Source organism: Alexandromys fortis, unplaced genomic scaffold (assembly GCF_014885135.2).
Source record: "Alexandromys fortis isolate MF-2015 unplaced genomic scaffold, M_Fortis_MF-2015_v1.1 scaffold_2_1_26212458, whole genome shotgun sequence".
NCBI lineage: Eukaryota > Metazoa > Chordata > Mammalia > Rodentia > Cricetidae > Alexandromys > Alexandromys fortis.
The window spans coordinates 22398906-22424506 of NW_026067930.1; the positions used below are offsets into that span (position 1 = coordinate 22398906).

General features: G+C 40.3%; 1 protein-coding gene across 3 annotated transcripts in view; it reads left to right on the plus strand.

The window, feature by feature from the left end:
• The window catches only part of Coq3 (coenzyme Q3, methyltransferase), a 29718-nt gene extending 7658 nt beyond the window's left edge, over window positions 1–22060 (plus strand). The window contains exons 2-7 of one of the 3 annotated variants that reach the window (XM_050145121.1): window positions 6841–6967; window positions 9252–9404; window positions 11998–12097; window positions 13164–13406; window positions 20098–20257; window positions 21460–22060. In XM_050145121.1, the coding sequence (XP_050001078.1) occupies window positions 6841–6967; window positions 9252–9404; window positions 11998–12097; window positions 13164–13406; window positions 20098–20257; window positions 21460–21644 (968 nt within the window). In that variant the 3' untranslated portion in view covers window positions 21645–22060. Of the gene's footprint in view, window positions 1–6840; window positions 6968–9251; window positions 9405–11997; window positions 12098–13163; window positions 13407–20097; window positions 20258–21244; window positions 21429–21459 lie in introns of those variants that run through there. The other 2 variants (XM_050145122.1, XM_050145124.1) reach the window with 2 other exon arrangements.
• The last annotated feature ends 3541 nt before the right edge of the window (window positions 22061–25601 follow it).

Here is a 25601-nt window from a genome sequence, read left to right on the forward strand (position 1 = left end):
ATTGGTCTGTTATTCATGTGCAAAAAAAAAAAAAAAAATGGTGGAATGCCTTTAGTTCCTTGTCTGGGCTGAGTAGACATTTGTTTGTGTGTCTACAAGAAAAGTCTCACAGATCAGTAGATGAAGTCAAAATACTACCAAGTATAGAGAAGAGAAAAAAGAAACAAAGGATAAGAAAAATGACTGCCTCTAATAGGGGGGAGCATAAATAAAATGAGATGGATTGAAGGGAAATGACAGATACAGAGACTGCATGGGATAAAACCGGACTCTCTGAACATGGCGAACAATGAGGGCTGATGAGAAGCCAAGGACAATGGCAAGGGGTTTTGATCCTACTTCATGTTCTGGCTTTGTGGGAGCCTAGCCCGTTTGGATGTTCACCTTCCTAGTCCTGGACGGAGCGGGGAGGACCTTGGACTTTCCACAGGGCAGGGATCCGTGACTGCTCTCTGGACTGGAGAGGGAAGGGGAGAGGAGTGGGGGGGGAGGGGAGAGAAGGGCGGGAGGAGGGGGAGGGAAATGGGAGGCTGGGAGGAGGTGGAAACTTTTTTTTTCTTTTTCTCAATAAAAAATTAAAAAAAAAAAGACGGCTGGAGAGATGACTCAGTGATTAAGAGCACTTACTGCACTTTCAGAGGATCTGGGTTTGGGTCCCAACACCCACATGGTAGCTCACAGCCATTTGTAACTCCAGGAGGACCAATGCCCTTTCAAAACCTCTGTGGGTAACAGACAAATGTGCACATATGTTCATACAGGCATACCACTCATACACATAAGATAAATGCATAGGTAGAGAGATTAGTTAGAATTTTCTTTGGGCCACCAACTAGCTCCCAATAAAGACATGGAGATTTATTATAATTATGAATGCTCAACCTTAGCTTAGGCTTGTCCCATTACTTTTTTTTTTTTAATTTAATTTAACCTGTTTCTGTTCATCTACATTTTCCTTGGGACTTTTTACCTTTCTTTCATTCTGTATATCCTACCTTCCTGTTTCTTCCTGTCTGTCTGTCTGGCCCCTGGCATCTCCCAGTCATCTCCCTGGCATCTCTTTTTCTCTCTCCCGTCAGCCTAAATTCCTGTTTCTACTTATTCTCGATGCCCAGAAGTCCTGCCTGTACCTCTTCCCTCACTATTGGCCGTTCAGCTTTTTATAGACCAATCAGGTGTCTTAGTCAGGCAAGGTAAAAGAGCAACACATTTTCACATAATTAAACAAATATTCCACAATACTAGATAGATAAATAGTTTAAAGAAATTAATTAAATAGAAAAAGAAGGTGATAGAGGGCTAGTAAGATGGCTCCTGATACCAGGCCTAACATCCTGAGATAGGTTCCTGGAACCCACATGGTGGAAAGAGAACCAACTCCCTGAAGTGAATACACATACACACACACACACACACACACACACACACACACAGAGAGAGAGAGAGAGAGAGAGAGACTTTAAAATTTGGAGGCTCCTAGTCCAGTGCATAAAGAGGGAGAGCCAGCTGAGCTTGTGGGGTGGGCTCTTGTCTTGGGTTATACTGTTGCTGAATGGTGTTAAAGTGCCCAATGTCTTCCAGAGTAATCTTCACTGTTGGTGTTTTCCTTTTTTGTGTGTGTGCCAGAAGCCTCTGCTTGCCACAGTTAGCTTTGCAGTATGTGGGCAGGGCAGATGTCATACCTTCCAGAAGATCCCCAGATGATACAATATAGGGCTGCTGGCTTAGCTTCTGGGTGTCTCCCAAGTGAGCTGGGAAGTGACCACAGCACTGGGATGAGCAAAAGCAGAGAACCTGTTGCCCTAGCTGCAAAGCCTCCTAGTACTAAGCACCCTGCTGGAGGGATGTCACTGTGGGAATGGTGTACCCCTCAGGAACTTCAGAGATCATGGACTTCAGTGGTGAAGGACAGAGAGGTATCATCAACACTGTATCTACCCACTGACTTCAGTATCAGAACTACCAAGCACCAGGGAAACAGTGGATGAGATCTGCTTCTGACCACTGAGAGAGGAACTGGCTTGCCTTATGCACTTCCCACCCTGAACTACCCTCTTGCTCGCTCCCTTGACCTTTTGGCTCATCAGGCCCTCCTGCTTCTTCAAGCTGCCTCTGGGCCATCCTTCATCCAGGAGCTGTGGCAGGCTAACCTGGGGTTCCTCAGGCTGTGGCTATTCCATGATGGCTCCTGGGGTGGCTCCATTTGTACCAATAGTTTTTCTCAGGATGATACTTGGCGGCTGTCCTCTGAGCAATGCAGGGTGACAAAATGGGATTTTTCTTTGATGCGGTTGAATGTGCCTCAGAGGAATCACGATGTCACCAAAGCCTGTGACTGGATTTGAGGCTCTTGACCTGAGGGTGGGACTTCCTGGCTCTTATGATTTACTTTTTGGAAACAGCTGGGGCATGGTGAAGGCTGTGTTCAACTTCCTCCTCTGTGGCAGGTTTCTTTATTTCTGTTCTGTTTTCTTTTCACTTCCATCATGAATTTCCAAAGCATTTCCTCTATTTCTCTTTGGAATGAAGTCTATGTTCCCCCTTATTCTGACTTCCTCCATCAGTTCTCATAGAAGTAGCCTCTAGTCTGCTGCCTCATCCAAAACTCCCATTGATCTGTTTTCCGTAACTATAATTTTGTCATTTCAAAAGTGTTACTTACATAAATGGGAGTTGGAGAGATGACTCAGTAGTTAACAGTGCTGACTGCTCTTCCAGAGGACCCCTGGTCAGTTCACAGCACCCATATAACTATTTATAACACCCACGTGGTTGACCATAACTGCCCATAACCCTAGTTCCAAGGGACACTGTACTCATTTTTGGCCTCTGCAGGCGCCAGGCACTGAAATAATACACAGACATTATACATATATACATATACATGCAAAACACCCATACACATTTGAAAGGATTTTTTTAAAATCTAGCTTTCAGGAGGCAATGGCAGGTGGATCTTTATGAGTTTGAGGCCAGCCTGGTCAACACAGTAAATTGCAGGCCAGCCAGGGCACATAGTAAGACCCTGTCTCAAAAACAAGCAGAAATGTAAGTATTACATAAATGAATTATACATTATGTATCTTTTTATATTGAGAGTCTTTCTTACTTGGTCTGAGTTCCCTTAACTTCATCTAAGTCTGCATGTATCAGTGTATGCCTTTCATTTCTGGATATAGTTTGTAGTTATAATTTCTGAGTACAGTTTATACCTATATTTCTAAGTATAGTCATTCCACAGTTTCAAGCAGGCTATTTCAGTACATTTTTGTTGTTCTCAGTTTGAAGGTTGTATACATTTCACTGCTCTGAAATTAGTGTTTACATAGTAAAGCTGCTGACTTGCGCGTTAAACATACGTTTTACTTTATCAGAAGCTGCTACTTTGCTTTTCAGAGTGGCTGTATCATTTTCCGTGCCCACTCTCGATATATAAAAGATACAGTTGCTTCTTTCCTACTCTACATTGGATGATATCAGTGTTTTTAAATTTTAGATATTTTGATAGGTGTGTGGTTCCCACGTGGCTTTCATTTGTTTTATTCCTCATTTTCATTAATTTGAACATCTATTTTATTCTTTCACAATTACACACACACACACACACACACACACACACACACACACACACACACTGATCATAGTCATTCCCTATTCTTCTCCCTACTCTAACATCCATTCCTGAAGAATCTCTTCCTCCTCACAAGCCCTGTCTACTGTTAGGTCTTTCTCTGTGTGAGACTCACTGAATTCAGTCAGGGTTGCTTGCATAAGCATCAGTGGGTTTCTCTTTTATTTTTTACATTTTATTTTGTGGGTGTGGCAGGGAGTGGGGGTGCACACCTGTCCAGGTCAGGGACAGCTTGTGGGGATCCATTCTCTCTTTTCACTGTGTGGATCCCAAGGATTGAATTCAGGTCATCAGGCTTGATAGCAAGCATCTTTCCCTGCTGAGCCATCTTGCTTTGCTTAAGTTAGATTTTGCTATTTTAGCTAGGTGGTGGTGGTGCACACCTTTAATTCCAGCACTTGGGAGGCAGAGGCAGGTGGCTCTCTGTGAATCTGAGGCCAGCCTGTTCTACAAAGTGAGTTCCAGAATAGCAAGGACTGTTACATAGAGAAACCAACCCTGTCTCAAAAAACAAACAAGCAAACAAAAATTTGCTATTTTTTTTCCTACTGCTTGTTTCAGTTTGTTGAATTCAAATCTTTCATTCAAGGAGCTTTTGCTTAAAAGTAAGATTCCTGTGGGGGCTGGAGAGATGGCGCAGCAGTTGAGAGCATGGTTGATCTTTCAGTTCCCAATACCTACATGGTAACCCACCATCTCTGAATTCCAGTTTCAGGGTACCTCTCTTCTGGCCTCTGTATGCACCACACACACAGAATACAGTTGCATACAGGCAAAACACTCATAAGGTAAAAACAAACAAACAAACAAACAAATAAATAAATAAATAATAAAAAATAGATTTAAGATTCCTTGGGATTTTCTACAAAGTTAACTTTCTTTCTTTCCATCATGCATGCATTTTGCTCCCTTTTCTTGCCTTATTGCCATAGCCAAGATCTTGTTCCCAATGTGGGCAGCGTCTCACTCTTTTGTCATATAAGTCATATGTGAGCTATAGGATTTTTGTAGCTGCTTTGTAAAATAATTTCTCCTCCTTTCTTACTCCTTGAGTTTTCATCCTAGATGGGCAGGGATTTTGTAAAATGTTTTATCTGCCTCATCCAGTATGGGCCTGCTAGATTGTTTTTCTATATATTGCTAGATTTTATTAATATTGGCTTTGTTGTTATTTTTATGTCTGCTCTTGAGGTGGATTAATCTGTAATCTTCTTTAATTTTTTATAGTAATTCTGGCTTTGTAAAATGAGTTGGGAAGTATCCTGCATTGATTCTCTCTCTTTTTTTTCCTCTCTCAAATAGATAAATAACTAATTAAAAAAAAAAAAAACCATAAACTTCAACAAGACAACAAAAAAAAGTAGCAAAATAAATCAGGCTAGGGCCACTGTGTAGCATAGACTGACCTCCAGTTTGTGGTCTTCCTCTCCAGTGGTGGAATTACGAGTGTATTCTGTCGATGCTCACTGTCCACCACTGTGGTGTTTAATTGAAGAGGCTGGGTAGCATTGCTTGTTGTTTCTTCTTCCAGGAGCTTTGTTTAAATGTAAGATTCCTTTGGGAGTAGAAGAGATGTCGCAGTGGTTCAGAGCTCTTGCCGCCCTTGCACAGGAGATTCTTTAGTGGAACTGGCTGAGCCTGGATATTTTTTAAGAAGGTTTTTAAGTATGAATTTAGTTTCTTTAGAGGTTGAATAATGATGATTTGGTCTATCTTTTTAAACACTCTATGAATGATTGAGAGCATGTAGATTCTATTGCAGTTTGGGTGGCGTGTTCACAAATTTCAGTTCTCCGTATTGCTCAGTTTTTTCCGTATTGTTCAGATCTGTATCCTTGCTGACTTTCTTCTCCTGGTTGTTCCACCCACTGAGGAATGTTGGCACTCCACTAGAGCTGTGGGTTTCTTCTTTCTTGTTTCAGTTCTGTCAGTTTTTCTTCATTTGTTTTGGAATTCCATGTTTTATACAAACACCACATTTAGAATTGTTTTATCATCTTGGTGAATTGTCCTTTGTCATGATTTATGTAATTTTTGTCTCTAGGATCCTTTGTCAAAATATTAATTGAACAACAGAATAATCCATTAAGCATGTCTCTATGTAAGTTTGAACATACAATCTATGTGTTTTTATTTTAGGCTATACACACACACACACACACACACACACACACACACACACCCTGACTTTTGTTCCTCTCTAAAAAGCATTTCTAAAGAACTATTTCAGGTATCTAGCATGGAACTGGCAGAATCTGAACTAGTTTTGACAGCCTAGAAATTAATATTTTAGTATAAAAATGAAATAGTTTATATTTGTATTTTGTGATTTTTTAAAAATAAAATCTAGTGTAGATGTAAAAATTAATGGCAGGGACTGAAGAGATGGCTCATTGGATAAGAGCATTTGTTGATCTTGAAGAGGACTGGAATATGGTTTTCATCACTAATGTCAGATAATTTATAACTGCCTGTAACTCCAGCTCCAGGGGTGCAGCATCTTTTCCTAACTTCCACAGGTACCTGCATATCCATAGAACACAAACACATACAAATACACACACACACACACACACACAAACAGTGACAGGGCTTACATATTCACTACTTAATTTTGGTAATTTTAATTTTTAGATGGAAGAAAGTAAGATCTTTATTTTTTAATTAAAAAACAAATTAATAAACTCATTTGTTTATTAGTTGCAATATGCCATAGGAATACCATATAAAAATTCTTCAACTATGTTCATTGATATAGAAAAAGGGGAAATGATGGAGGAAGGTCATTGGTTAAATAAAGAAACTGCCTTGGCCCTGATAGGAGAAAATTAGGTAGGCAGAGTAAACAGAACAGAATGCTGGGAGGAAGAGGAAGTGAGCTCAGACTTGATAGCTCTCCTCTCTGGGGCAGACGCGATGAAGCTCCGACCCAGGATGGACGTAGGCTAGAATCTTCCCGGTAAGAGCACCTAGGGGTGCTACACATATTATTAGAAATGGGCTAGTCCAGGTGCGAGATTTAGCCGAGAAGAGGCTAGATATAATGGGCCAAGCAGTGTTTAAAAGAATACAATTTGTGTGTTGTTATTTCGGGCCATAAGCTAGCCAGGCGGTCAGGAGCCGGGCTGTGGGAAGAGGCCCGCAGCTCCTTCAACAGTTCATAGCAAGAAATTGCATGCTTTTCTCTGGATACTTAACTTTGTTCTCAGGTAACTCAGGGAATCAGCTCACCAGGAATCTACAGATTAAACCACGGAAATTCAGTGAACACAGGACCATGTGGTTTAGATCCTACAACATGACTTTTTCCTGTCTGACCAGAATGAAAGCTTACAGGTGAGTTTATTTTTGTTATTCTGGTAGGGATTTACATAATTGTGCATAATAGTAGTTTAGTTTTGATTGTGTGTAATAAACTTGACCAGTATGTAAAAGCTCATCTGGTTTAGCTAAAGTGGCCTTTATTTAAATATTTTTAAATAATATGTTGTAATAATTTTTAGGCTTAGAAAACTTCAAGGTCACTGAAAAGATGTAAGAAAACATAGGATATAGCCATGTATGCTATTTATTCCAATTCAGGGACAATTTTCATTTTTAATAGATTAGACACATCTCTTTCCAGTTCTCCAGCCCACTTCCACCCTGGAGAGTGCCTTTTTCCTTCTTAGTAACCCCCATTTCTATCCTAAAAAAAAAAGGAGAGAAGGCTGCTTTAAGGACATGGCGATGTTTTACTTCTCTGTAGTCCCCCTTGTGATGGAACAAAAACATAAACACACGAAGGCAGAGAAGTCTGTAATGCTACATAGTAAGAATAAGTCAACAAATGTGTGTTTAGATTTTACAAATTCATTTCTAATCTTGTGAAAAACTACCTCCCTAGTATAGTTAAAACTGAGTCTACTTCCTGAGTGCATGGCCTTGCATCTTGTGAGCATGGTTGAGACTGGGTGTAGGTGTAACTCTTCTCTGTCAACGGAGCAACTACTTACTGTGCGTTACCTTTGGTGTGCTAGTCCTGGTTACTGAAGGTTTGACTAATCTTGCTCAAGGAAATTCATATTCCTAAGAAAACATTAGAGAAAAGTGATAGCTTAAATTTAAATTTTTAAGTTAGATTTATTTATTTGTGTGTGTGTATGTAGGGAGGTGTCATGCATGCCTTCACACCCTTGCAGAGGTCAGTGAACAACTTTGAGGAATCATATTTCTTCTTCAACCATGTGAGTTTCAAAGATCAAGTGCAGCTTGTCAGGCTTATTAGCAAGTGCTTTAACACAGTGTGCCATCTCACTGACACATGGTACTTGACTTTAAATAATATAAAAAGAATAATACCTACAGAATGTACTCTCTAAATGGAGCCAAGAAAAATAATAAAACAATGAAAAGTCGAGTGGCATTATTTTTTCTGCTTTAAGAGCCTGATTATCTTTGGCCAAGTAGAACTTTGGAGTATTTCTCTACACTGTGCTGACGTGCAGTTCAGTGTTGTGTCTGATTTTTGTTTTGCTTCCCCTTCTCTTGTGATTAAAAGAGAGAGGACAAATTATCCACTGTCTGATCTCTTCTCTTCAAATATCTATTTGACAATTATCCCCCGAGAAACTGCTGTGTTCTAGGAGCTGTTCTAGTTCCTAGGAATAAAATGATTCGCCACTGTCCTTGCCTTTCCTTCACAGTAGACGTGATCAGAAGGTATACAACCAGTGAAGAAATACCGTGACATAGGAGTTAAAATGGGGGGGATGTGACCCATGTTTGAATACCAAGGACGATTTTGTAGTAACAGTCTATTTAAATTAAGATTTGAGGTGCGAGAAGGAAGTGCTTAGTAAAGAAAAGGAAGGGCTGTGGGGAAAATGATCTGTACAGAAGAAACAATATCCACAAGGTCTGTGAGGTAAGAGCAAGCATGGCCCATTCAAAGGCTGCATGGCTGATGGGAGAAGATGAGGAGGAAATGAGCTTAGAGAGGACGGAAGCTAGGGACTCCATCATTCTGAGCTTTCTTTCACCCCAGGGGTTTTACTCTTTTATCTAACAACTTTGGAAACCTTGAGAGCATTTTATGTGAGAAAAAAAATTAATTAGATTTTTATTTCAGAATAATCTCTCTAGTTCATCTGGGAAAACTAGAAGGTGATGTATGGAGTCAGCAGACTATAGAAGAGTAAGACAGTGGTCAGGAGATGGTGGAGATTAGACTTCCATGACATCTGTGGAAGTGGAGGGAGCAGGCGGATGGTAGAATCACTTGTGTTCAAGTTGGGGCTTAACCACTCACTTGACCTCTCTGAACTTTTCATTTTCCAACCATAAAATAAGGATAACAGTACAGTTGTCCAAAATAACATGTGTCTTAGATAGTACCTGACGTTTAGTGGATACTTGATAAGTGATAGCTATTGTTGTTGTTATTATTTTTTTGTATTAGATGTGACCTAGAAGAACAGGCTTTGTACTCAAAACCTTGTGAATTTATATGAACACATGATTGATCCATCTATATATATTTAGAATCTAATAAATTAGGATATCTTTATATACAGTATATTCTGTTTATCATACTTTTTAGAACAACAGTATTGCCTGGTTCTTTGTTGTTGTCCCTTAGATCCCCTTGGCAAAGCTTATACAGTACTTCACAAACAACAGTTGACAGCAAGGAGGTGAAAACCTTCCTGGCCCTGGCTCACAAGTGGTGGGATGAACAAGGAATATTAGCACCTCTTCATTCTATGAATGACCTGAGGGTGCCATTCATAAGGTAATATTCCAGAAACTCCTTTTAAGTCTTTAAAAGTGCATAATTCACTATTTTGTATTCATTTCGCCTTTGCTTTTCTTGAGTTCAAAATTTCGCATCTTAGGTTTGCTTTGGATGTTAGGTCTGTCTCTCATCAGGATCCACAATTTACAAGCATTAACTGTGGAGGTGGGGAAATGACTCTGCAGCTCAGAATTCACCACACTGCTCACAGAGGACAAGGGTTTGGTTCCTAACATGCACATCAGACAGCTTACACCATTCCAGTTCCAGAAGATCTGACAGTCTCACTGGCTTCTGAGGGCACACGGGGCTCATGCACATACCCAGACACATTCACACAATTTAAAAAAAAATTAAAAATATCTTTTAAACCACTAACTTACAGAAACAGTACTAAAACCCAGGTTGCTTTTACAACTTAATTATAAACATTTTGGGCCCTATTAGGTGATTAGAATTCAGTCCTAATGAAAGGGAACCAAAGTGCTACCCCATCAGGTCATTTTATAGCTGCTGCTCTGCAGTGGCCTTGATGACCTTTAGGCAGTTCTGATAAAGGGAACCTTACAGAGACAGATAGGTTCAACAAGGACGTTTGAGAGCTCACACTTATGGGGCTCCAGTTCCAGACTTTGAAAGCTACTTGAATGAACAAAATGTGGACCATGTGTTTCAATGGGAGATAAAGAAAGGCAAGAACTCAGTGGGCTTTGCCATTAATGTGTTATGCCCAGATCACAGAGTCCTCCCAAAACCAACTAGGAGACGGAGTCCTGAATGTAAAAGCAATACAGCCACATAATGACTGCTTTAATTAGACTGTAACATTTCCTTCTCATGGCTTCTAGTTATGATGAAAACAAAATGCAAACATACAACCACAGCTTGCACCACACTAGATGACCTGTGTTATGTGATATGTATAAAATAAAGATGCCACAGTAGTGGGACTACAGTTCTCAAACTTAGAAATGCTTATATAAGTTTACAAACTCGGACTCTTCCATGCGTCCAACTTACTGGAGTGATTGGAGAGCCCAGAGCTCAGTTAGGGATGGGTTTTATAGTAGCAAATGTGGGAGTGAGGGATTTCTAAGGTTCAGGATCCCCAATGGGCTGACATTTGTCTAGGGGTGTCCTGGCAGGTGATCCTATTTACAACAGTTGGAACGTTAGGAATTTCCATTGGATGGTCTGTTCCTGGGTGGTGCCTGAGCAGTCTGTGGTCTTTCTTGGAACCAGGTATTGCCTTAGGGTAAACTACTGAGACTCAGGCCTCTATTGAGCTTGTCATGCTGGGTCCTCCAGATGCAGTTTGTGTTTCAGCAAATCTAGGTGATCCCAGCATTACTAAGTTTGAGGACTGTAGTCCCACTACTGTGGCATCTTTATTTATACATATCACATAACACAGGTCATCTAGTGTGGTGCAAGCTGTGGTTGTATGTTTGCATTTTGTTTTCATCATAACTAGAAGCCACGAGAAGGAAATGTTACAGTCTAATTATAGCAGTCATTATGTGGCTGTTTGAAGAATGGGTTGGATTTCATTGACAATGGTTCATTCTGTACAACATCCTGAAGTCATCTATTTAGTTACTGTCTGGATTATTTTAAGAGTTTAGTTACTTTTACTAGCAATATTACATACCCTAATCTATGTTCATTATATTTATTTTCATTTTAGTATAAGTATAGTTAAATTATATATCCAATTTAAAACTTAATTTATAGTATTATACTACATATTGTGTATCAGATTATGTAGGTGCATATACATATATGTTGTACATATGGTAAAGTATTACAGGTCTGGAAAGGTGGTTCAGCAGTTAAGAGCACTGACTGCACTTCCAGAGGTCCTGAGTTCAATTCCCAGTAACCACATGGTGACTCACAACCATCTGATGGGATTTGATGCCCTCTCCTGGGATAAAGGTGTGCATGAGATAACACTCATATACATATAATAAATAAATCTTTAAAAAAGTATTACACTGATTATACTAGAGTAAGTTTATTATACATGAAAAAGCCCTGTTAATTTAGGAGTCTAAAAGAGACATAATAAAGACAGGAATGTAGACCACTTAAATAAATGTGGGACTCCATCTGCTTTTCTAAATTTTATTTATTTTTATTGTATATACATTGGGGTTTTGGCTGCAGGTATGTCTGTATGAAGGTATTGGCTCCCCTGGGACAGGAGTTATAGACAGTTGTGAGCTGCCATATAGATTAATGCTGGATTATTTCAGAACTTTATTGAAAATGTACAAATTAAGTAGGTTATTTAATTCTGAAAATAAAAGATACGTTTATAAAAATTTCAATGAGTCATTTCAAATTAGGATTCCAGACAGGGCATGGTGGCAACACTGTGATCCTAGAACTCAGGAGGCTGAGGAAGGAAGAGCATGGACTCAAGGCATGTCTGAGCCTTGTAGTGAGCCCCCGTCTCCAGTAAGACAGCTAAATACGCAAATTAAATTAAATGGAGGTTAATATTTCCTTGAAGATTGTATGTTTTAAGACTTTTGGTGATAAAAGTAACCATCTGTCTTTATATATTTGAATTTTGCTTTTACAGAGACAATCTTTTGAAAACAAGTGCTAGTCACCATCCAGGGAAACCTTTGTCTGGGATGAAGATTCTTGACGTTGGCTGTGGCGGCGGCTTATTAACTGAAGTAAGTGCCTTGCTGTGTTTATACACTCTTCATGGTCATGAGAGTGGATTAGGGGGCCTAAGAGTGCCAGTAAAAGTGACTAAATTCTTAAAATCATCCCAGCAGTAACGAAGTAGACTGTGTTGCTGTATTTAGAGAAAGAACACATTTCTAAAGATGTCTGTTTCATCAAACAGCTTGGGAGATTTATGCATGCATTTAATATGTTTTGATCAAAATTTTGTTGTTTTTAGCTGGGTAAAAAATTGAGAGTGGCCTTCTGCTTCATTAATCCCTTTACCAAATATATTGTTTATTTTTAAGTGAATAGTACTAATTTTAATATTATGAGTTATGATTTTATTACAAGTTCTGTTTTTAAAATTGAAAAAAAGAATTTTCAGAAAACTATTAAAGTTTTTTGGGTTTTGTTTTTAATACATGGGCATGGGTCATTCAGAGCTTTGTTTAATCTCTTTTAGCCCAAGAAATTAGGCAGCTTCTTCGAGATTAAATGCAGGTTTAATCTCTCCTTTTACACATCTCTAATAAAGCCGGCAAGAGTTTTACTACTTGTGGGAATCAGTCCTTTGAAGTGTTGTAGGGTACTGGAATGTGCGGTTGTTGTCCAGGGGGAATGTGGTACAACTGTGTTTATAGTCTTCATCAGCAGAGGGGCCTTTCGCATCATAATTTAATCTTTGATGGATATTTTCCATGATAGTTTTAGTATTTTATGTGCTGCCTTTTGAAACATGGAATAGCAGTTTTGAATTACTAAAGAATTAAATTAATTTAAAAAATGTATGTATGTATATTGTATTGACAACATTTCTCTTTCATCTTTCTCCTCCCTCTACCCTTCACCCATGTCTCCCACGTCAAATCTATGGCCTCTTTAAAAAATTATTATTGCTACATATAGGTATTAGAATAAATATATGAATACTACCTTCTGTTTAGTATTGTTCACATTTGTATGTTTTTAGGGCTGACTATTTGGTATTTGATAACCCTTTTGGTTACATTTTTGTTGCTAACATATGTTCTGTTTTCTTCTTGAGCATAACCATTTTTATGCCTCTAGCCTCTAGGGCGACTGGGGGCTTCAGTTACTGGAATTGACCCTGTGGCTGAAAACATTAAGATAGCGCAGCACCATAAGTCCTTCGATCCAGTCCTGGATGAGAGGATAGAGTACAAAGTGTGCTCCCTGGAGGAGACCGTGAATGAGGCTGCAGAAGTCTTTGATGCTGTTGTGGCTTCTGAAGTTGTAGAGCATGTGATCGACCTCGAGCTGTTCATACAGTGCTGCTATCAAGTATTAAAGGTAAGACAGAATTTGCTTTTCTCCCCCTGTTTTCTTTTTTATACAGCATTTCTCTGTGTAGCCCTAGCTGCCCTGGAACTTAGTAAATAGACCAGACTGGCCTTGAACTCAGAGATTTGCCTGCCTCTGCCTCCTGGGTTCTGGGATTAAAGGCATGCACCACCACTGCCTGAGTCAATTTTCTTGTATATATTGAGACATAGTGATGGAGGAAGGTCATTGGTTAATTAAATAAAGAAACGGCTTGCCCTGATAGGTTAAAACATAGGTGGGAGGAGTAAACAGAATAGGATGCTGGGAGGAAGAGGAAATGAGCTCAGACTTGACAGCTCTGCTCTCTGGAGCAGAGAAGCCAGGCTCCGCTCTCCCAGGCAGCTTCGACCCAGGATGGACGTAGGCTAGAATCTTCCTGGTAAGCACCTTGGGGTGCTTACACAGATTATTAGAAATGGGCTAGTCCAGGTGTGAGAGTTAGCTGAGAAGAGGCTAGATATAATGGGCAAGCAGTGTTTAAAAGAATACAGTTTGTGTGTTGTTATTTCGGGCATAAGCTAGCTAGGCGGCCGGGGTGCTGGGGACGCAGCCCCGCTGCTCCTATTTCAACAACTTAGTTTGTGTCCTGGTATGTGGACAGTTTAGGAGACAGTTCCATGAGGTGCTGAGGAGAGGTATATTCTTTTGTTTTCAGGTGAAATGTTCTGTAGCTATCTTTTAGGTCCATTTGGTTTATAATGTCAGTTAACTTCAGCATTCCTCTGTTTAGATTTTGTCTGGATGATCTGCCTATTGGTGAGTGTGGTGCTGAAGTCCCCCACTATCAGTGCATGAGCACTAATATGTTATTTAAGCTGTAGTAGTGTTTCTTTTATGAATTTGGGTGCCATTGTGTTTGGTGCATAGATGTTAATAATTGCCAAGATCTTTTGGTAGGTTTTCCCTTTGATTAGTATGTAGTATACTTTCTTACGTGTTCTAGTTAGTTTTGGTTCAAAGTTTATTTTGTCACATATTTAAAAAATAGCTATAATAGCTTGCTTTAGGTCCATTTATGTGAAATATCTTTTTCTATCCTTTTACCCTGAGGTGATGTCTAATCTTGATGTTAAGTTGTGTTTCTTAGCTGCAGCCAAAGGATGGATTTTGTTTTCACATACATTCTGTTAATCTGTGTCTTTTTACTGGAGAATTGAGACCACTTATGCTGAGAGATATCAATGAGCAGTCTGTATTGATTCCTGTTGTGGTGGTGGTGGTGATAGTGGCAGTGGTGGTGATGGAGATGGTATGTGTGTGTTATCCTTTTTTTGATTTGCTGGTTTGAGATTTTTTATTCCTTGTGTTTTCTTGGGTGTGATTAACCTCTTTAAGTTCAAGTTGTCCATCTACCACCTTCTGCAAGCCTCACCAACAAAATAAGAGATGGAAAGGAGGATCTCACACATTAAAGACATACTAGAAGAAATGGATACCTCAACCAAAGACAACATTAAATATAAAAATTTCCTGGCACAAAAAGCATCCAGGAAGTTGGGGACACTATGTAAAGACCACAAAAATAGAGGAAAGTGAAGAAACACAGGCCAAAGGCACAGAAAATATTTTCAACAAAATCATAGCAGGAGATGCCTATCAAAGTACAACAAGCATACAGAACACAAAATAGACTCAACCAGAAAAGAAAGTTCCCTCAGTACATAATAATCAAAACATTAAATGTACAAACAAGGAAAGAATATTAAAAGATGCAAGGGAAAAAGACCAAGTAACATTTATTTACATAATAATTTCTTCTATTATGTCTTTAATGTTGAGATTCTTCTTTCCATCTCTTATTTTGTTGGTGAGGCTTGCCTCTAAGGTTCCTGTTTGATTTGCTAAATTTATCGTTTCCAGATTTCCTTCAGTTTGTGTTTTCTTTATTGATTCTATTTCCACTTTTATGTTTTGGACTGTTTTATCCATTTCCTTCCACTGTTTATGTTTTCATATATTTCATTAAGGAATGTATTAATTTCCTCTTTATAGTCCTCTGTCATATTCATACAGGCTGTTTTAAGGTCTTTTTCTTGTGCTTCAGATATGTTACAATGCTCATTGCCTTTTGTGTCAGGCTTCCTGGGTTCTGGTAGAGAGATATTGTCCTGATGATGTGATTGGTTGTGTTTTGATATTAGCATCTAGGTATACGGGATTGGGAAAATTGTAATTCTAGATGCTGATATCTAGTCTTGTCTTTGTTGGGTGGATGTTTTGTTCCTTGGTTTTTGTTTCATCTCTGGATCTTAGGCAAGTGTAGTGGCTGTGTGTTGCCTAGTGGGAAATTCATCTGGGATCCTAGGTGTAGCCACTGTGGATTCTAGGTGAAATGTGTTTCTAGGTCTTAGAAGCTGATAAATAGAAATGGGGATGGGCTAGGAGTGTGGGAGCAGGGGAGGGGGAGATGGGGCCCCCAGCTGGAGGAAAGCAGGGTGTTCCACTAGGATCTGCTTAGTCCTCTGGGAGTGGGGTAGAGAGTGAAGAGAGACCACAGCAGGTGTGCTACAGAGCTGGCTATGAGACTGGGGGATAGACTTAGAGGAAAAGGGAGAGGTGAAGATCTGCAGGTAGCTGCCTGCTTTGCGGACTGAAGTTCCCAGGAAATGCTTACTGGAATTGAGGGCTGGGACGAGCAGTGAGCTGGGGAGTGAGACTGGGAGGGGAAAAATCTGTGTGGTCCATCGGGAATGGGGGTAGGAAGGGAAGGGATATCAAAGCAAGTTGTCTGCTGCAGAGCTGGGGATGAGACTGGGGATTGGATTTGGAAGGACTGAAGGAGAGGTGAAGATGCAGTTAGCCTGCCTGCTTTGCTGGCTGCAGCAGAAAGCGTCATAGTAAAATAATTGCAGATTTGCAGAAGAGTTGCAAATACAGAGTGGTTTTGCCTTCACCTGTTTTTTCCCATATATTAACACAGTTGTTCTTAGCCTTCCTAATGCTGCAACCATTTAATACATTTCCTCATGTTGTGGTGACCTCCAACCATGAAATTATTTTTGTTGCTACTTCATAATTGTAATTTTGCAACTGTTATGAACTGTAATGTAAATAGTTGTGGAGAAAGAGGTTTGCCAAAGGGGTTGTGACCCACTGTGTTAACTGCTCACAAATGGGTAGAAACCAGGCACTTAGGGCCCTATGTTGAAGGATACACTTCCTCTCATATGCCCACACATCACTGTATGCCCTGAAAGCACGTGCTGACCTCAATTCTGTGCCTCACTTGCCTCTCCAATGTCCTTTTCCTACACATAACCCCTGGTACATATCTACAGACTTAGACACAGACAGTGGCATTGCCTTATTAATGCATAGATAGCTTGCTAGGTTTATCAGTTTCTCCACTGATGTTTTTCCCACTATGTATCCATCCTAAGCTTCTGCATTGTATTAGGTACTGCGTCTCCTTAATCACCTTCCATCTTTGATGTTTTTGTACCTTTTCATTACTTTTTAATTTATTTATTGTATGTGTGTGTCATAGAAAAGCTTGAGGGAGTTGATTCTCTCCCATCATATAGATCCCAGGGATTGAGTCAGGTCAATGGGCTTGTGTCAGGTGCCATTACCCTTTGCCCTGAGCCATCTCATTGGCCCAGCTGTATAGCCCTGGCTGTCCTGGAGCTCACTCTCTTTACCAGGCTGGCATCAAACTCACAGATCCACCTGTGTCTGCCTCCCAAGTGCTGGGATTAAAGGGAAGTGTTTCACTCTTAGATGGAATTTTATTAATTCATTTCCTGTTTTTCAAGTAAAATCTTTATTTATTAGTTGTTGTATTTGTTTCAGTACATATGTCGAAATGAAGATCCTTTGACACATACAAGGAATGTGGATGTAAACTTAAATCTAATTTGTTTTTTAGTGGAGACCTGTTGCGGTCCAATGCCCCAACATAAAACTACTTTTTCCTCACTCTGGACCTGTGCGGAGGCGCAGGGAAATAATGAGACACAGTTTACACAGCAATATTGGGAGTCTCAGGCTTTGTTCATTCCTGAAGAGCACCTGTGCTTATTATTCAAACACCTTTTATTCTACCTGTAAACCAAAGTGGGAGCTCATTAATATTCTCTTTTCATCACACCTGCCACTCAGTCACCAGCTTGGAATCCACACCTCTCCCCAGGCGATCTACATAATAACAAAAGAGAAGGAGCAGTCCATCCTGAGCCTTTTGTTAGGTAGCCACAGCTTGTCTGGCAGGATGGCAGCTGCCTTAGAAACTAAATAGGGGGACTGGAGAGATGGCTCAGTGGTTAAGAGCATTGCCTGCTTTTCCAAAGGTCCGGAGTTCAATTCCCAGCAACCACATGGTGGCTCACGACCCTCTGTAAAGAGGTCTGGCGCCCTCTTCTGGCTTTCAGGCATACACACAGACAGAATATTGTATACATGATAAATAAATAAATTTTTTTTTAAAAAAGAAACTAAATATGGGCCTTTATTTTTAAAGAAAAAGAAACATTGCTCACCACTATCACCATGAAGTGTGATACTACAGAACAGAGATGAGAGACTCATAGACGATTCTTAGTAAGATTTACAATACTAGAATTTCCAGAGACAAAGTACAATGTGTAGTGATGTGCACACGCTAATATTTTGTCCTCTGTCTTAGTTTGAATCTAGGGTGGTGTTAAAAATTACCTCTTCTCTCTACTCTACACATGACATATCTGTCTGTCTGTCTGTCTGTCTGTCTGTCTATCTATCTATCTATCTATCTATCTACTATCTACTATTATCTGTCTATCATCTTCCAATCTATTATCTATCTGCACCTATCTTCTATCTATCTATCTATCTATCTATCTATCTATCTATCTATCTATCTTTTGCTCTATCATCTGTATATCATCTATTTTTCATCTATTATCTATCTATAAGTCTATCATCTAAATCAGTCATATATATCATCTACCATCTGTCTAGCATTTCTCTATCTATCTATCTATCTATCTATCTATCTATCTATCTATCTATCTATCTATCTATCATCTATCTATCTGTTACAATTGATAGAGAGAGAGACCCATAAGGTGATTTTGCAGTGGTATTTTATACTCGTTAGGCTAATGAGACTATAAGGAGTACGTCTTTCATGCTGTTTTGAAAATGAACATACAAAATAAAAAGATTGTCTTTAAATAGGCAGACTAAATACTCCCATAAAAGATTTACTTTCATCTAAGTGTTTATCTCGATCCTCTCATAACCATTTCACAAATCAACACAAAAAAATGCTTAAACTTTAACCATTAATGTTTGTGTCAGAGAGCGTTTGTTGGCAGTGCTCCTGAGCACACGATGTATGGGGGATGCTGCTCCAGGCACACTGGGTATAGCACCTGAGAGATACATGGAAGACCTCTGTATGTTAAGGGGACACCAAGGAATCAAGGCCTTCTAGACACAACAAGGCTGACACACACTTGAACTCAGCAGTACTATGACAACATGCACAGGGCCTGGGCCTGCATAGGTGTGCACCAGATGCACAGGGCCTGGGCCTCCATAGGTCCATACCAGATGCACAGGGCCTGGGCCTGCATAGGTGTGCACCAGGTGCACAGGGCCTGGGTCTGCATAGGTGTGCACCAAGTGCACAGGGCCTGGGCCTGCATAGGTCTGCATGAGATGGGCTCCTAAATCTGAAAGATGTAGACAACAGACCCATTCTTCTTGTTCAAATAATTTATTTTTATTTTATGTGCATTGCTGTTTTCCCTATGTGTATATTTGTGTGAGGGTATAGGATCACCTGGAACTGTAGTTAGTTANCCCCCCCCCCCTGCCACATTCTTAACCCAGAAGCTATCTCCAATTGAGAGCCAATTAGTTTTCTCCAAGGGGGTCTCACTGGAGAAACAAACGCTGGTAGACTCCATGCCCAGCAGTAGCTGGTCACAAAACTAACTCAGTGACATTTTTGAAGGTTCTTTGTCCCTTTATATTTTCCTTAATCTTATAAGTACTTTACTTTATATATTATGGCTTCCAGTTTTGATTTTTTTTTTTTTGTGGGATTCCTGTGCATTGCAAACATGTTTCTGCATCTGTATATGTTTCTTGTGCTTTTTTTCTGTGGCCTTTTTTCTTGTTTGGTTGTTTTGTCATATTCTGATTATTTGTTTTTTGTTTATTTTATTATTTCTTAGGTACATGTTTGTTTTCTAGTGAGACACAGAAAGGGTGTGGATCCGGATGGGAGGGGAGATGGGAGGACATGGGAAGAATAGGAGGAGGGAGAACAGTAATAGGGATATATTGTATGGGGGAAAAAATCTATTTTCAATAAAAAAAGAAAAGAATGTAAAAGTATACAGGTATCGACCTTGATAAAGTCCTTAATACATACCAAAAAGTATATAGAGATATGCTATAGCAATAAAAGGATTTTGAGTTGAAAGCCATGCTTGATGTATACAGACTTAGTGACTGCCTGTAGATTGCCTGTGATAACAGATCTTCCCAAGCGAGAAGAAAAAGAGCTATTTTGGTAAATTCTGTTTTAAATCTACTTACATGTCTTGTTTGCACCAAAATCATTTGAAAAGAAGGAGAGCGGGGAAGTAAGCCTTTCCCCGACAGTTGCTCCAACTTTGTACACTTCCTCCATCGGCTCACTTGCATATATGTTTCCTCCCGTTAGCCTGGTGGCTCGTTATTCATCACTACAATCAACAAAACACAGCTGTCCTATGCCTTGGGCATTGTTTTCTCAGAACAAATCATGGGCCTTGTTCCAAAAGGCACTCACACATGGGAGAAGTTTGTTTCACCTGAAAAGCTGGAGAGTATTCTAGAACCAAGTAAGTGTTACGACTGTTGTCCAGTCCTTTCCGAACCTTTAATGCATGTATAATTATTAATCTCCTGATCTAGTACTTATTTAAGCAGGTTACCATTTTTCCCCCATGTTAGTTGTATCTCTTCAGCTATGTCTCAAACTCTTTGAAATGGAGGTTGTGGAGGAGATACCGCTTCTGCCTGGCTCTTACTTAGTCCTGGCTGCTTGGATCTTCATTTGTTTAAGGATGGGCGGCAGTGTGTCTTACTCACACATGCTCAGTTGCTCCTGGTGAGCCCTGCCTATCTCGATTTATCCTATGATTTCTCCGGACTCTTCTATACTCAGATGTATTCCCACCTTCCATGTCATTTCTTCTGCATCTCTGGTTCCTGCAGAAATGACCACGGTAGACATCAGAGCTGCAGTTGGCTTTGGAGCTCGTATTCATTCACCCTGCAGTAGCGTGTGATCTAAATATGGCTGCATGTCATTTTCACATTTCTCCACTCTTTTCTGACCCACAGTCTCCTTCTTGTACTCCACACAGTGCCTCACCGTGCTGTGTGGCCCAGTCAAAGCTTTGTTGAGTGCGTGAAGTAATGCTTCTTAGCGCCCCCTCTTGGCAGAAGTGTACCCACCAACCGTTTTATTTAAAATACTGTCCGTTCAGGGCAGTGTGGTGGCTTCTAGAGATGTCTGTAATTTTGTTGAAAATAGACTAGAAAAAAGATATTTTAAAGAATATTTTTGGAGCTGGGAGTAGTAGTGCATGCTTGTAATTATAGCATATGAAAGGCTGTACAGGAAAACTGGGTATTCAAGGCTAGCCTGGGCCACACAGAAAGGTGAGGCTCTGTTTCAACAAATAAAAGAGCAAACAACAAAGAAGATACCTTATGGAGACAATCTCTTATTGACAGGTACTCTCAAGGGGCAGCTAGCATTTTTGAGAACTTAGAGAATTCTAAGATATTTATACATATCTCCCCTAATTTCAATGCTGCAGGACACATGATCTATCTGCGGCATTCGGAATGGGTCACCATTGCAGCAGGTGTCAGAGCTGGCACTCGACCCCAGTCCTCTGCTTTGGAGGACATATTCTCACCTGCAGTCAAGTATGATCAAAGCAGTTTTGTTCATTAAATTAAGAATTACTGTAGACTCTTGTGGTTTGAATGGTACCTGTTTATTGAGTTCAAGTTTTCTGATTTGTTTCAGATGGTCTGTCAGTTCACACCGTGGCAGGAATGCTCTACAATCCCTTCTCGGGCTACTGGCACTGGAGTGACAATACCAGCCTTAACTATGCCGCACATGCTGTGAAATCCAGTGCACAGGAGCACCCTGGGCCTGCCGCGTCTGCTTTACAGGGGGACGCAGAAACGCTCCATGCGAATGCCTAGAGCAGCCCGCGAGTACATGAAGAGCTGCAGAAATGAGATAGCTCTGACGACAGTAGTAATGTGCTTAACAGTTTGTTGTTTACAGATTCAGAAAGCTTATTTCTTTCAACGAGAGCCTGAAGAACAAAAGGTCAATAAAAATATCTAAATCATTGGAGAAAAGTTTTTGTGTCACCTAGGAGACACTTGGTGAAATTTTCTCAGGAGGTTTTGTCAGGTGTGCTAAAGGAGCTTTTATTATAGAAATATGTGTGCTCACTTCATTTCATTCTACATACTAGGCATTTCGCACATGTGTGTACAAAACATATGCTGTTATTTATTTTAACCAAAGAAATCTCTGTTGTTTGTGGTATTTCTGTATTTTTGGTTAAAAGAAACACCTGCCTAAATAAAAGCTACTGTAATTTATATTACTTTTACTTGTGATATACAAAATATATTTTGAGCCAGTGGTGGTGGTGCACATCATTAATTCAAGCATTTAGGAGTCAGAGACAGGTGGATCTCTGTGAGTTGGAGACCAGCCTAGTTTACACAGTGAGTTATAGGCCAGCTAGGTCTGTATAATGAGCCTCAGCCAATCAATGTTTTTCTTTGTTATTTGTTCTTTTAGAATTCTGAACGATATATTTTGTATTTTGATCATATTCAACCTCCTACCCCAGTTCCTTCTCTACCCATCCACTTGTATGCGCGTATGCGTGCACATGCGCGCGAGCGTGTGTGTGTGTGTGTGTGTGTGTATGTGTGTGTGTGTGTCTGTCAAGTTCATTTTGTGCTGCTCTTAGACTTAGGACTGTGTGGATGCACTGAAGTGTGATTGACTTACCAGGATCCCCACTCTTAAAAACAAAACAAAACCTGATATTATGTCTTCCCGTAGCTGTCAATTCCCAATAACTTGTAAGCTAGTGGTGGAACTTTGTCCCTACCTCTCCTTTTCATACTGGGATTTTGTCTAGCATAAACTCGCGCAGGTCTTGTCCATGCAGTCTCCACCACTCTTAGTTCACGCCATGTGTACAATGGTCCATTGACTCTAGAAAACATTTTCTTGTACTCATCTGGTTGCACCCCATCCTCACTCAAGGGAGACAGATTCCTCAGTATTATCAACTATTTTCAGTTTAATTTAGAAGACTTCTCATATTTCTTCTGGCTCTTGAAGGTCAGTAAAGGGTTGCTTAGAATGTTCTGCAATTTTTATTTTTCTGATTTTCTTCATGAAAATTAGTTAATTCAGATAGTGTATTTTTTTTTATAAGGAATACTATATAGTGTGGATATAGTTCACTGGTAGAGCACTTGACCAACATAGAAAAGGCCACAGGTTTCTCCGTGATCCAAAGTAAATAAATAAAAATACAAAGAAGAATAAGAAAAAAACAACAACAACACACAAACACACTACAGAAGTTTCCCATCAGAAAACTTATGCCATCAATTTCCTTATTACTTACTGGTGGCATTAATTTTCATAATTTTGATTGGTTGGTGTCTGATAGATTTGTTTCTGTAAATTTACTACTTTTTTCCTTGGGATGATTAAGTGCCTTATAAAAGAATAGCTTGAGAATATTTAAATACTCTATTTTCCACATTCTTATTACCATCCTGTAAGAGCTCTCAAGAGTAAGAGAACTTATATGATGAATCGCTCCCTATATATAAAGGGATTTATTGGAATGGCTTATGGGCTGCAGTCCAGCTAATCCAACAACAGCCAGCTAGGAATGGAAAGCCCAAGAATCCAGAAGTTGCTTGCTCCATGAGGCTGGATGTCTCAGCTGATCTTCTGTAGAAGATCAAGGAAGTAGGCTCTAATGCCAGAAGGAACGGATGTGCTAGCAAGGTGAGGGCAAACAGGCACAGATTCTTCTTTATCCTCAGTATCCTTATTTAGACTTCCAGCAGAAGGTGTGTCCCAGATTAAAGGCATTCCTGCCTCAAGGTCCAGATCAAAGATGCGTGTCTTTATACCTCAAATGTCTGGACTAGAAGTGTATTCGCCCACTTCAAACCAAGCAAAAACTCTCTCACAAGTGTGCCTCCAATTCTGGATTCTAGTTCATTCCAGATGTCGACAAACTGACAACGAAGAATAGCCATCACTCCTCCGGCATGGGCTGACCAGAAACTTACTTTGCAGACCTGGATTGCCACAAACTCACAAAGATCTACCTGCTTTTGAAACCCCAAAGTAAAATAAACTTTCCTTCTTAAATTAAAATAAACTACCTTTCTAGTGCTGGGATTAAAGGCATGTGCCATGACACCTGGACTTTTGTTTTTGAGGCAGAGTTTTGTGTAGCATGGTTGGCCTTGACCTGACGGTATAGCCAACAATGACTTGGAACTTTTAATTCTCCTGCCACTACCTCCCTGCAGATATTCCTCACTCTACCCAGTTCACCACTTGTGGTTGAATAGGAATGCCCCCCTCCCCATAGACTCACATGTTTGAATGCTTGGACCATAGGGAGTGGTACTATTAAGAAGAAGTGTGCCTTTATTGAAGTGTGTGTGGCTTTCTTACAGGAGGTATGTCACTTGGGGATAGGCTTTGAGGTCTCAGAAGCTCAAGCCAGTCCACTTGCTGCTGCCTATGGACCTAGATGTAGAGCTCTCAGTTACCTCTCCAGCACAATGTCTGCCTGCATGCTGCCATGCTTCCCACCATGACAATAATGGACTGAACTGGACTGAACCTCTGTCAGTAAGCCAGCCCTCATTAAATGTTTTCCTTTATAATAGTTGCCATGGTCATGGGGACTCTTCACAGCAATAGGAACCCGAACTAAGACACTACTATGTCTAGTTTATATGATGCTGGAGATGAAACCTTGTGCACTTTACCAACTGAACTACATTCCTAGCCGTGACTAGTCCCATGATGGCACTGCTCTTTCTGTTCTCCCTTGCCTCTGTCTGATACACACTCTACTTATTGTGCCAGTGTTTATAATAAGGGACTGGAGAGATGACTCATCAGTTAAGAGCACTTGTTCTTCCAGAGGACCCGAGTTCAGTTCCTAGCATCCACACTGGGTGGCTCGCCACCATCTATAACTGCAGCTCCAGGTGATTCAGTGCTTTCTTTTGACCTCCACATCAGCGCGCGCGCGCGCACACACACACACACACACACACACACACAGAGAATTAAAAATAAAGTCTTAAAAAAGAAAATTTGTTATATTTTAGCGTGGGAGTCCACAGTTTTGAATCTGTTCCATCTTGACTAACAGAGAGCTCAAACCTATTCTTGTTCCTCAAGGACAAATAAGATGTTCGGCCAAAGGTGTGCTACTGATGTCTTCCTACTCAAAGACCAGGCAGCAGGATGCTTGACTTAGGGCGTGGTTACTAGGCGTTTTGAGATGTGAGGAGGTAATCATGCTTGTTTGTTCCTTGGCTCATGGGAGGGAAGACTTTTTCTCTCTCCCTTTGATTGAGGAATATAAGGACTATGCATAGGAGTAAACTTTAGGCTGCTACAGTGTCCACTGGAAGCCCTTCCAACTCTACCATCTGTCTCTTGTCTCTTTCTTACTCCTCACTCCCCTTTTCAGACACATGTGAACAAGTTGACTAGTACCTACATGTTAGTGTTGTTCTTAACTTCCTTAGAAGGCTCTTTGTTCTGATGACTTTCAGGGTAGGTAATGATCATAAGCTTGAGACCGGGTGAGGTAACAGAGAGTTTGAGGCCATTCTAGTCCATGTTCTGGGCCAGAGATTCATTCTTCGGTGACAGGGTCCTGAGGGGGACAATGAAGGGATGAGAAAATAAAGAACATAGGAAAGTTTGGGGATCAGGAGGTTTTGCACACACTGATGGCTCACACAGACAAGTTTATTAAGAAGCACAGCATCTTACATACAGTTTGGATGGGATGGAGTCAGCAGAAAGTGGTTGTACAGTAGGACAAAAAAACCTTCAAGGCCCCAGCC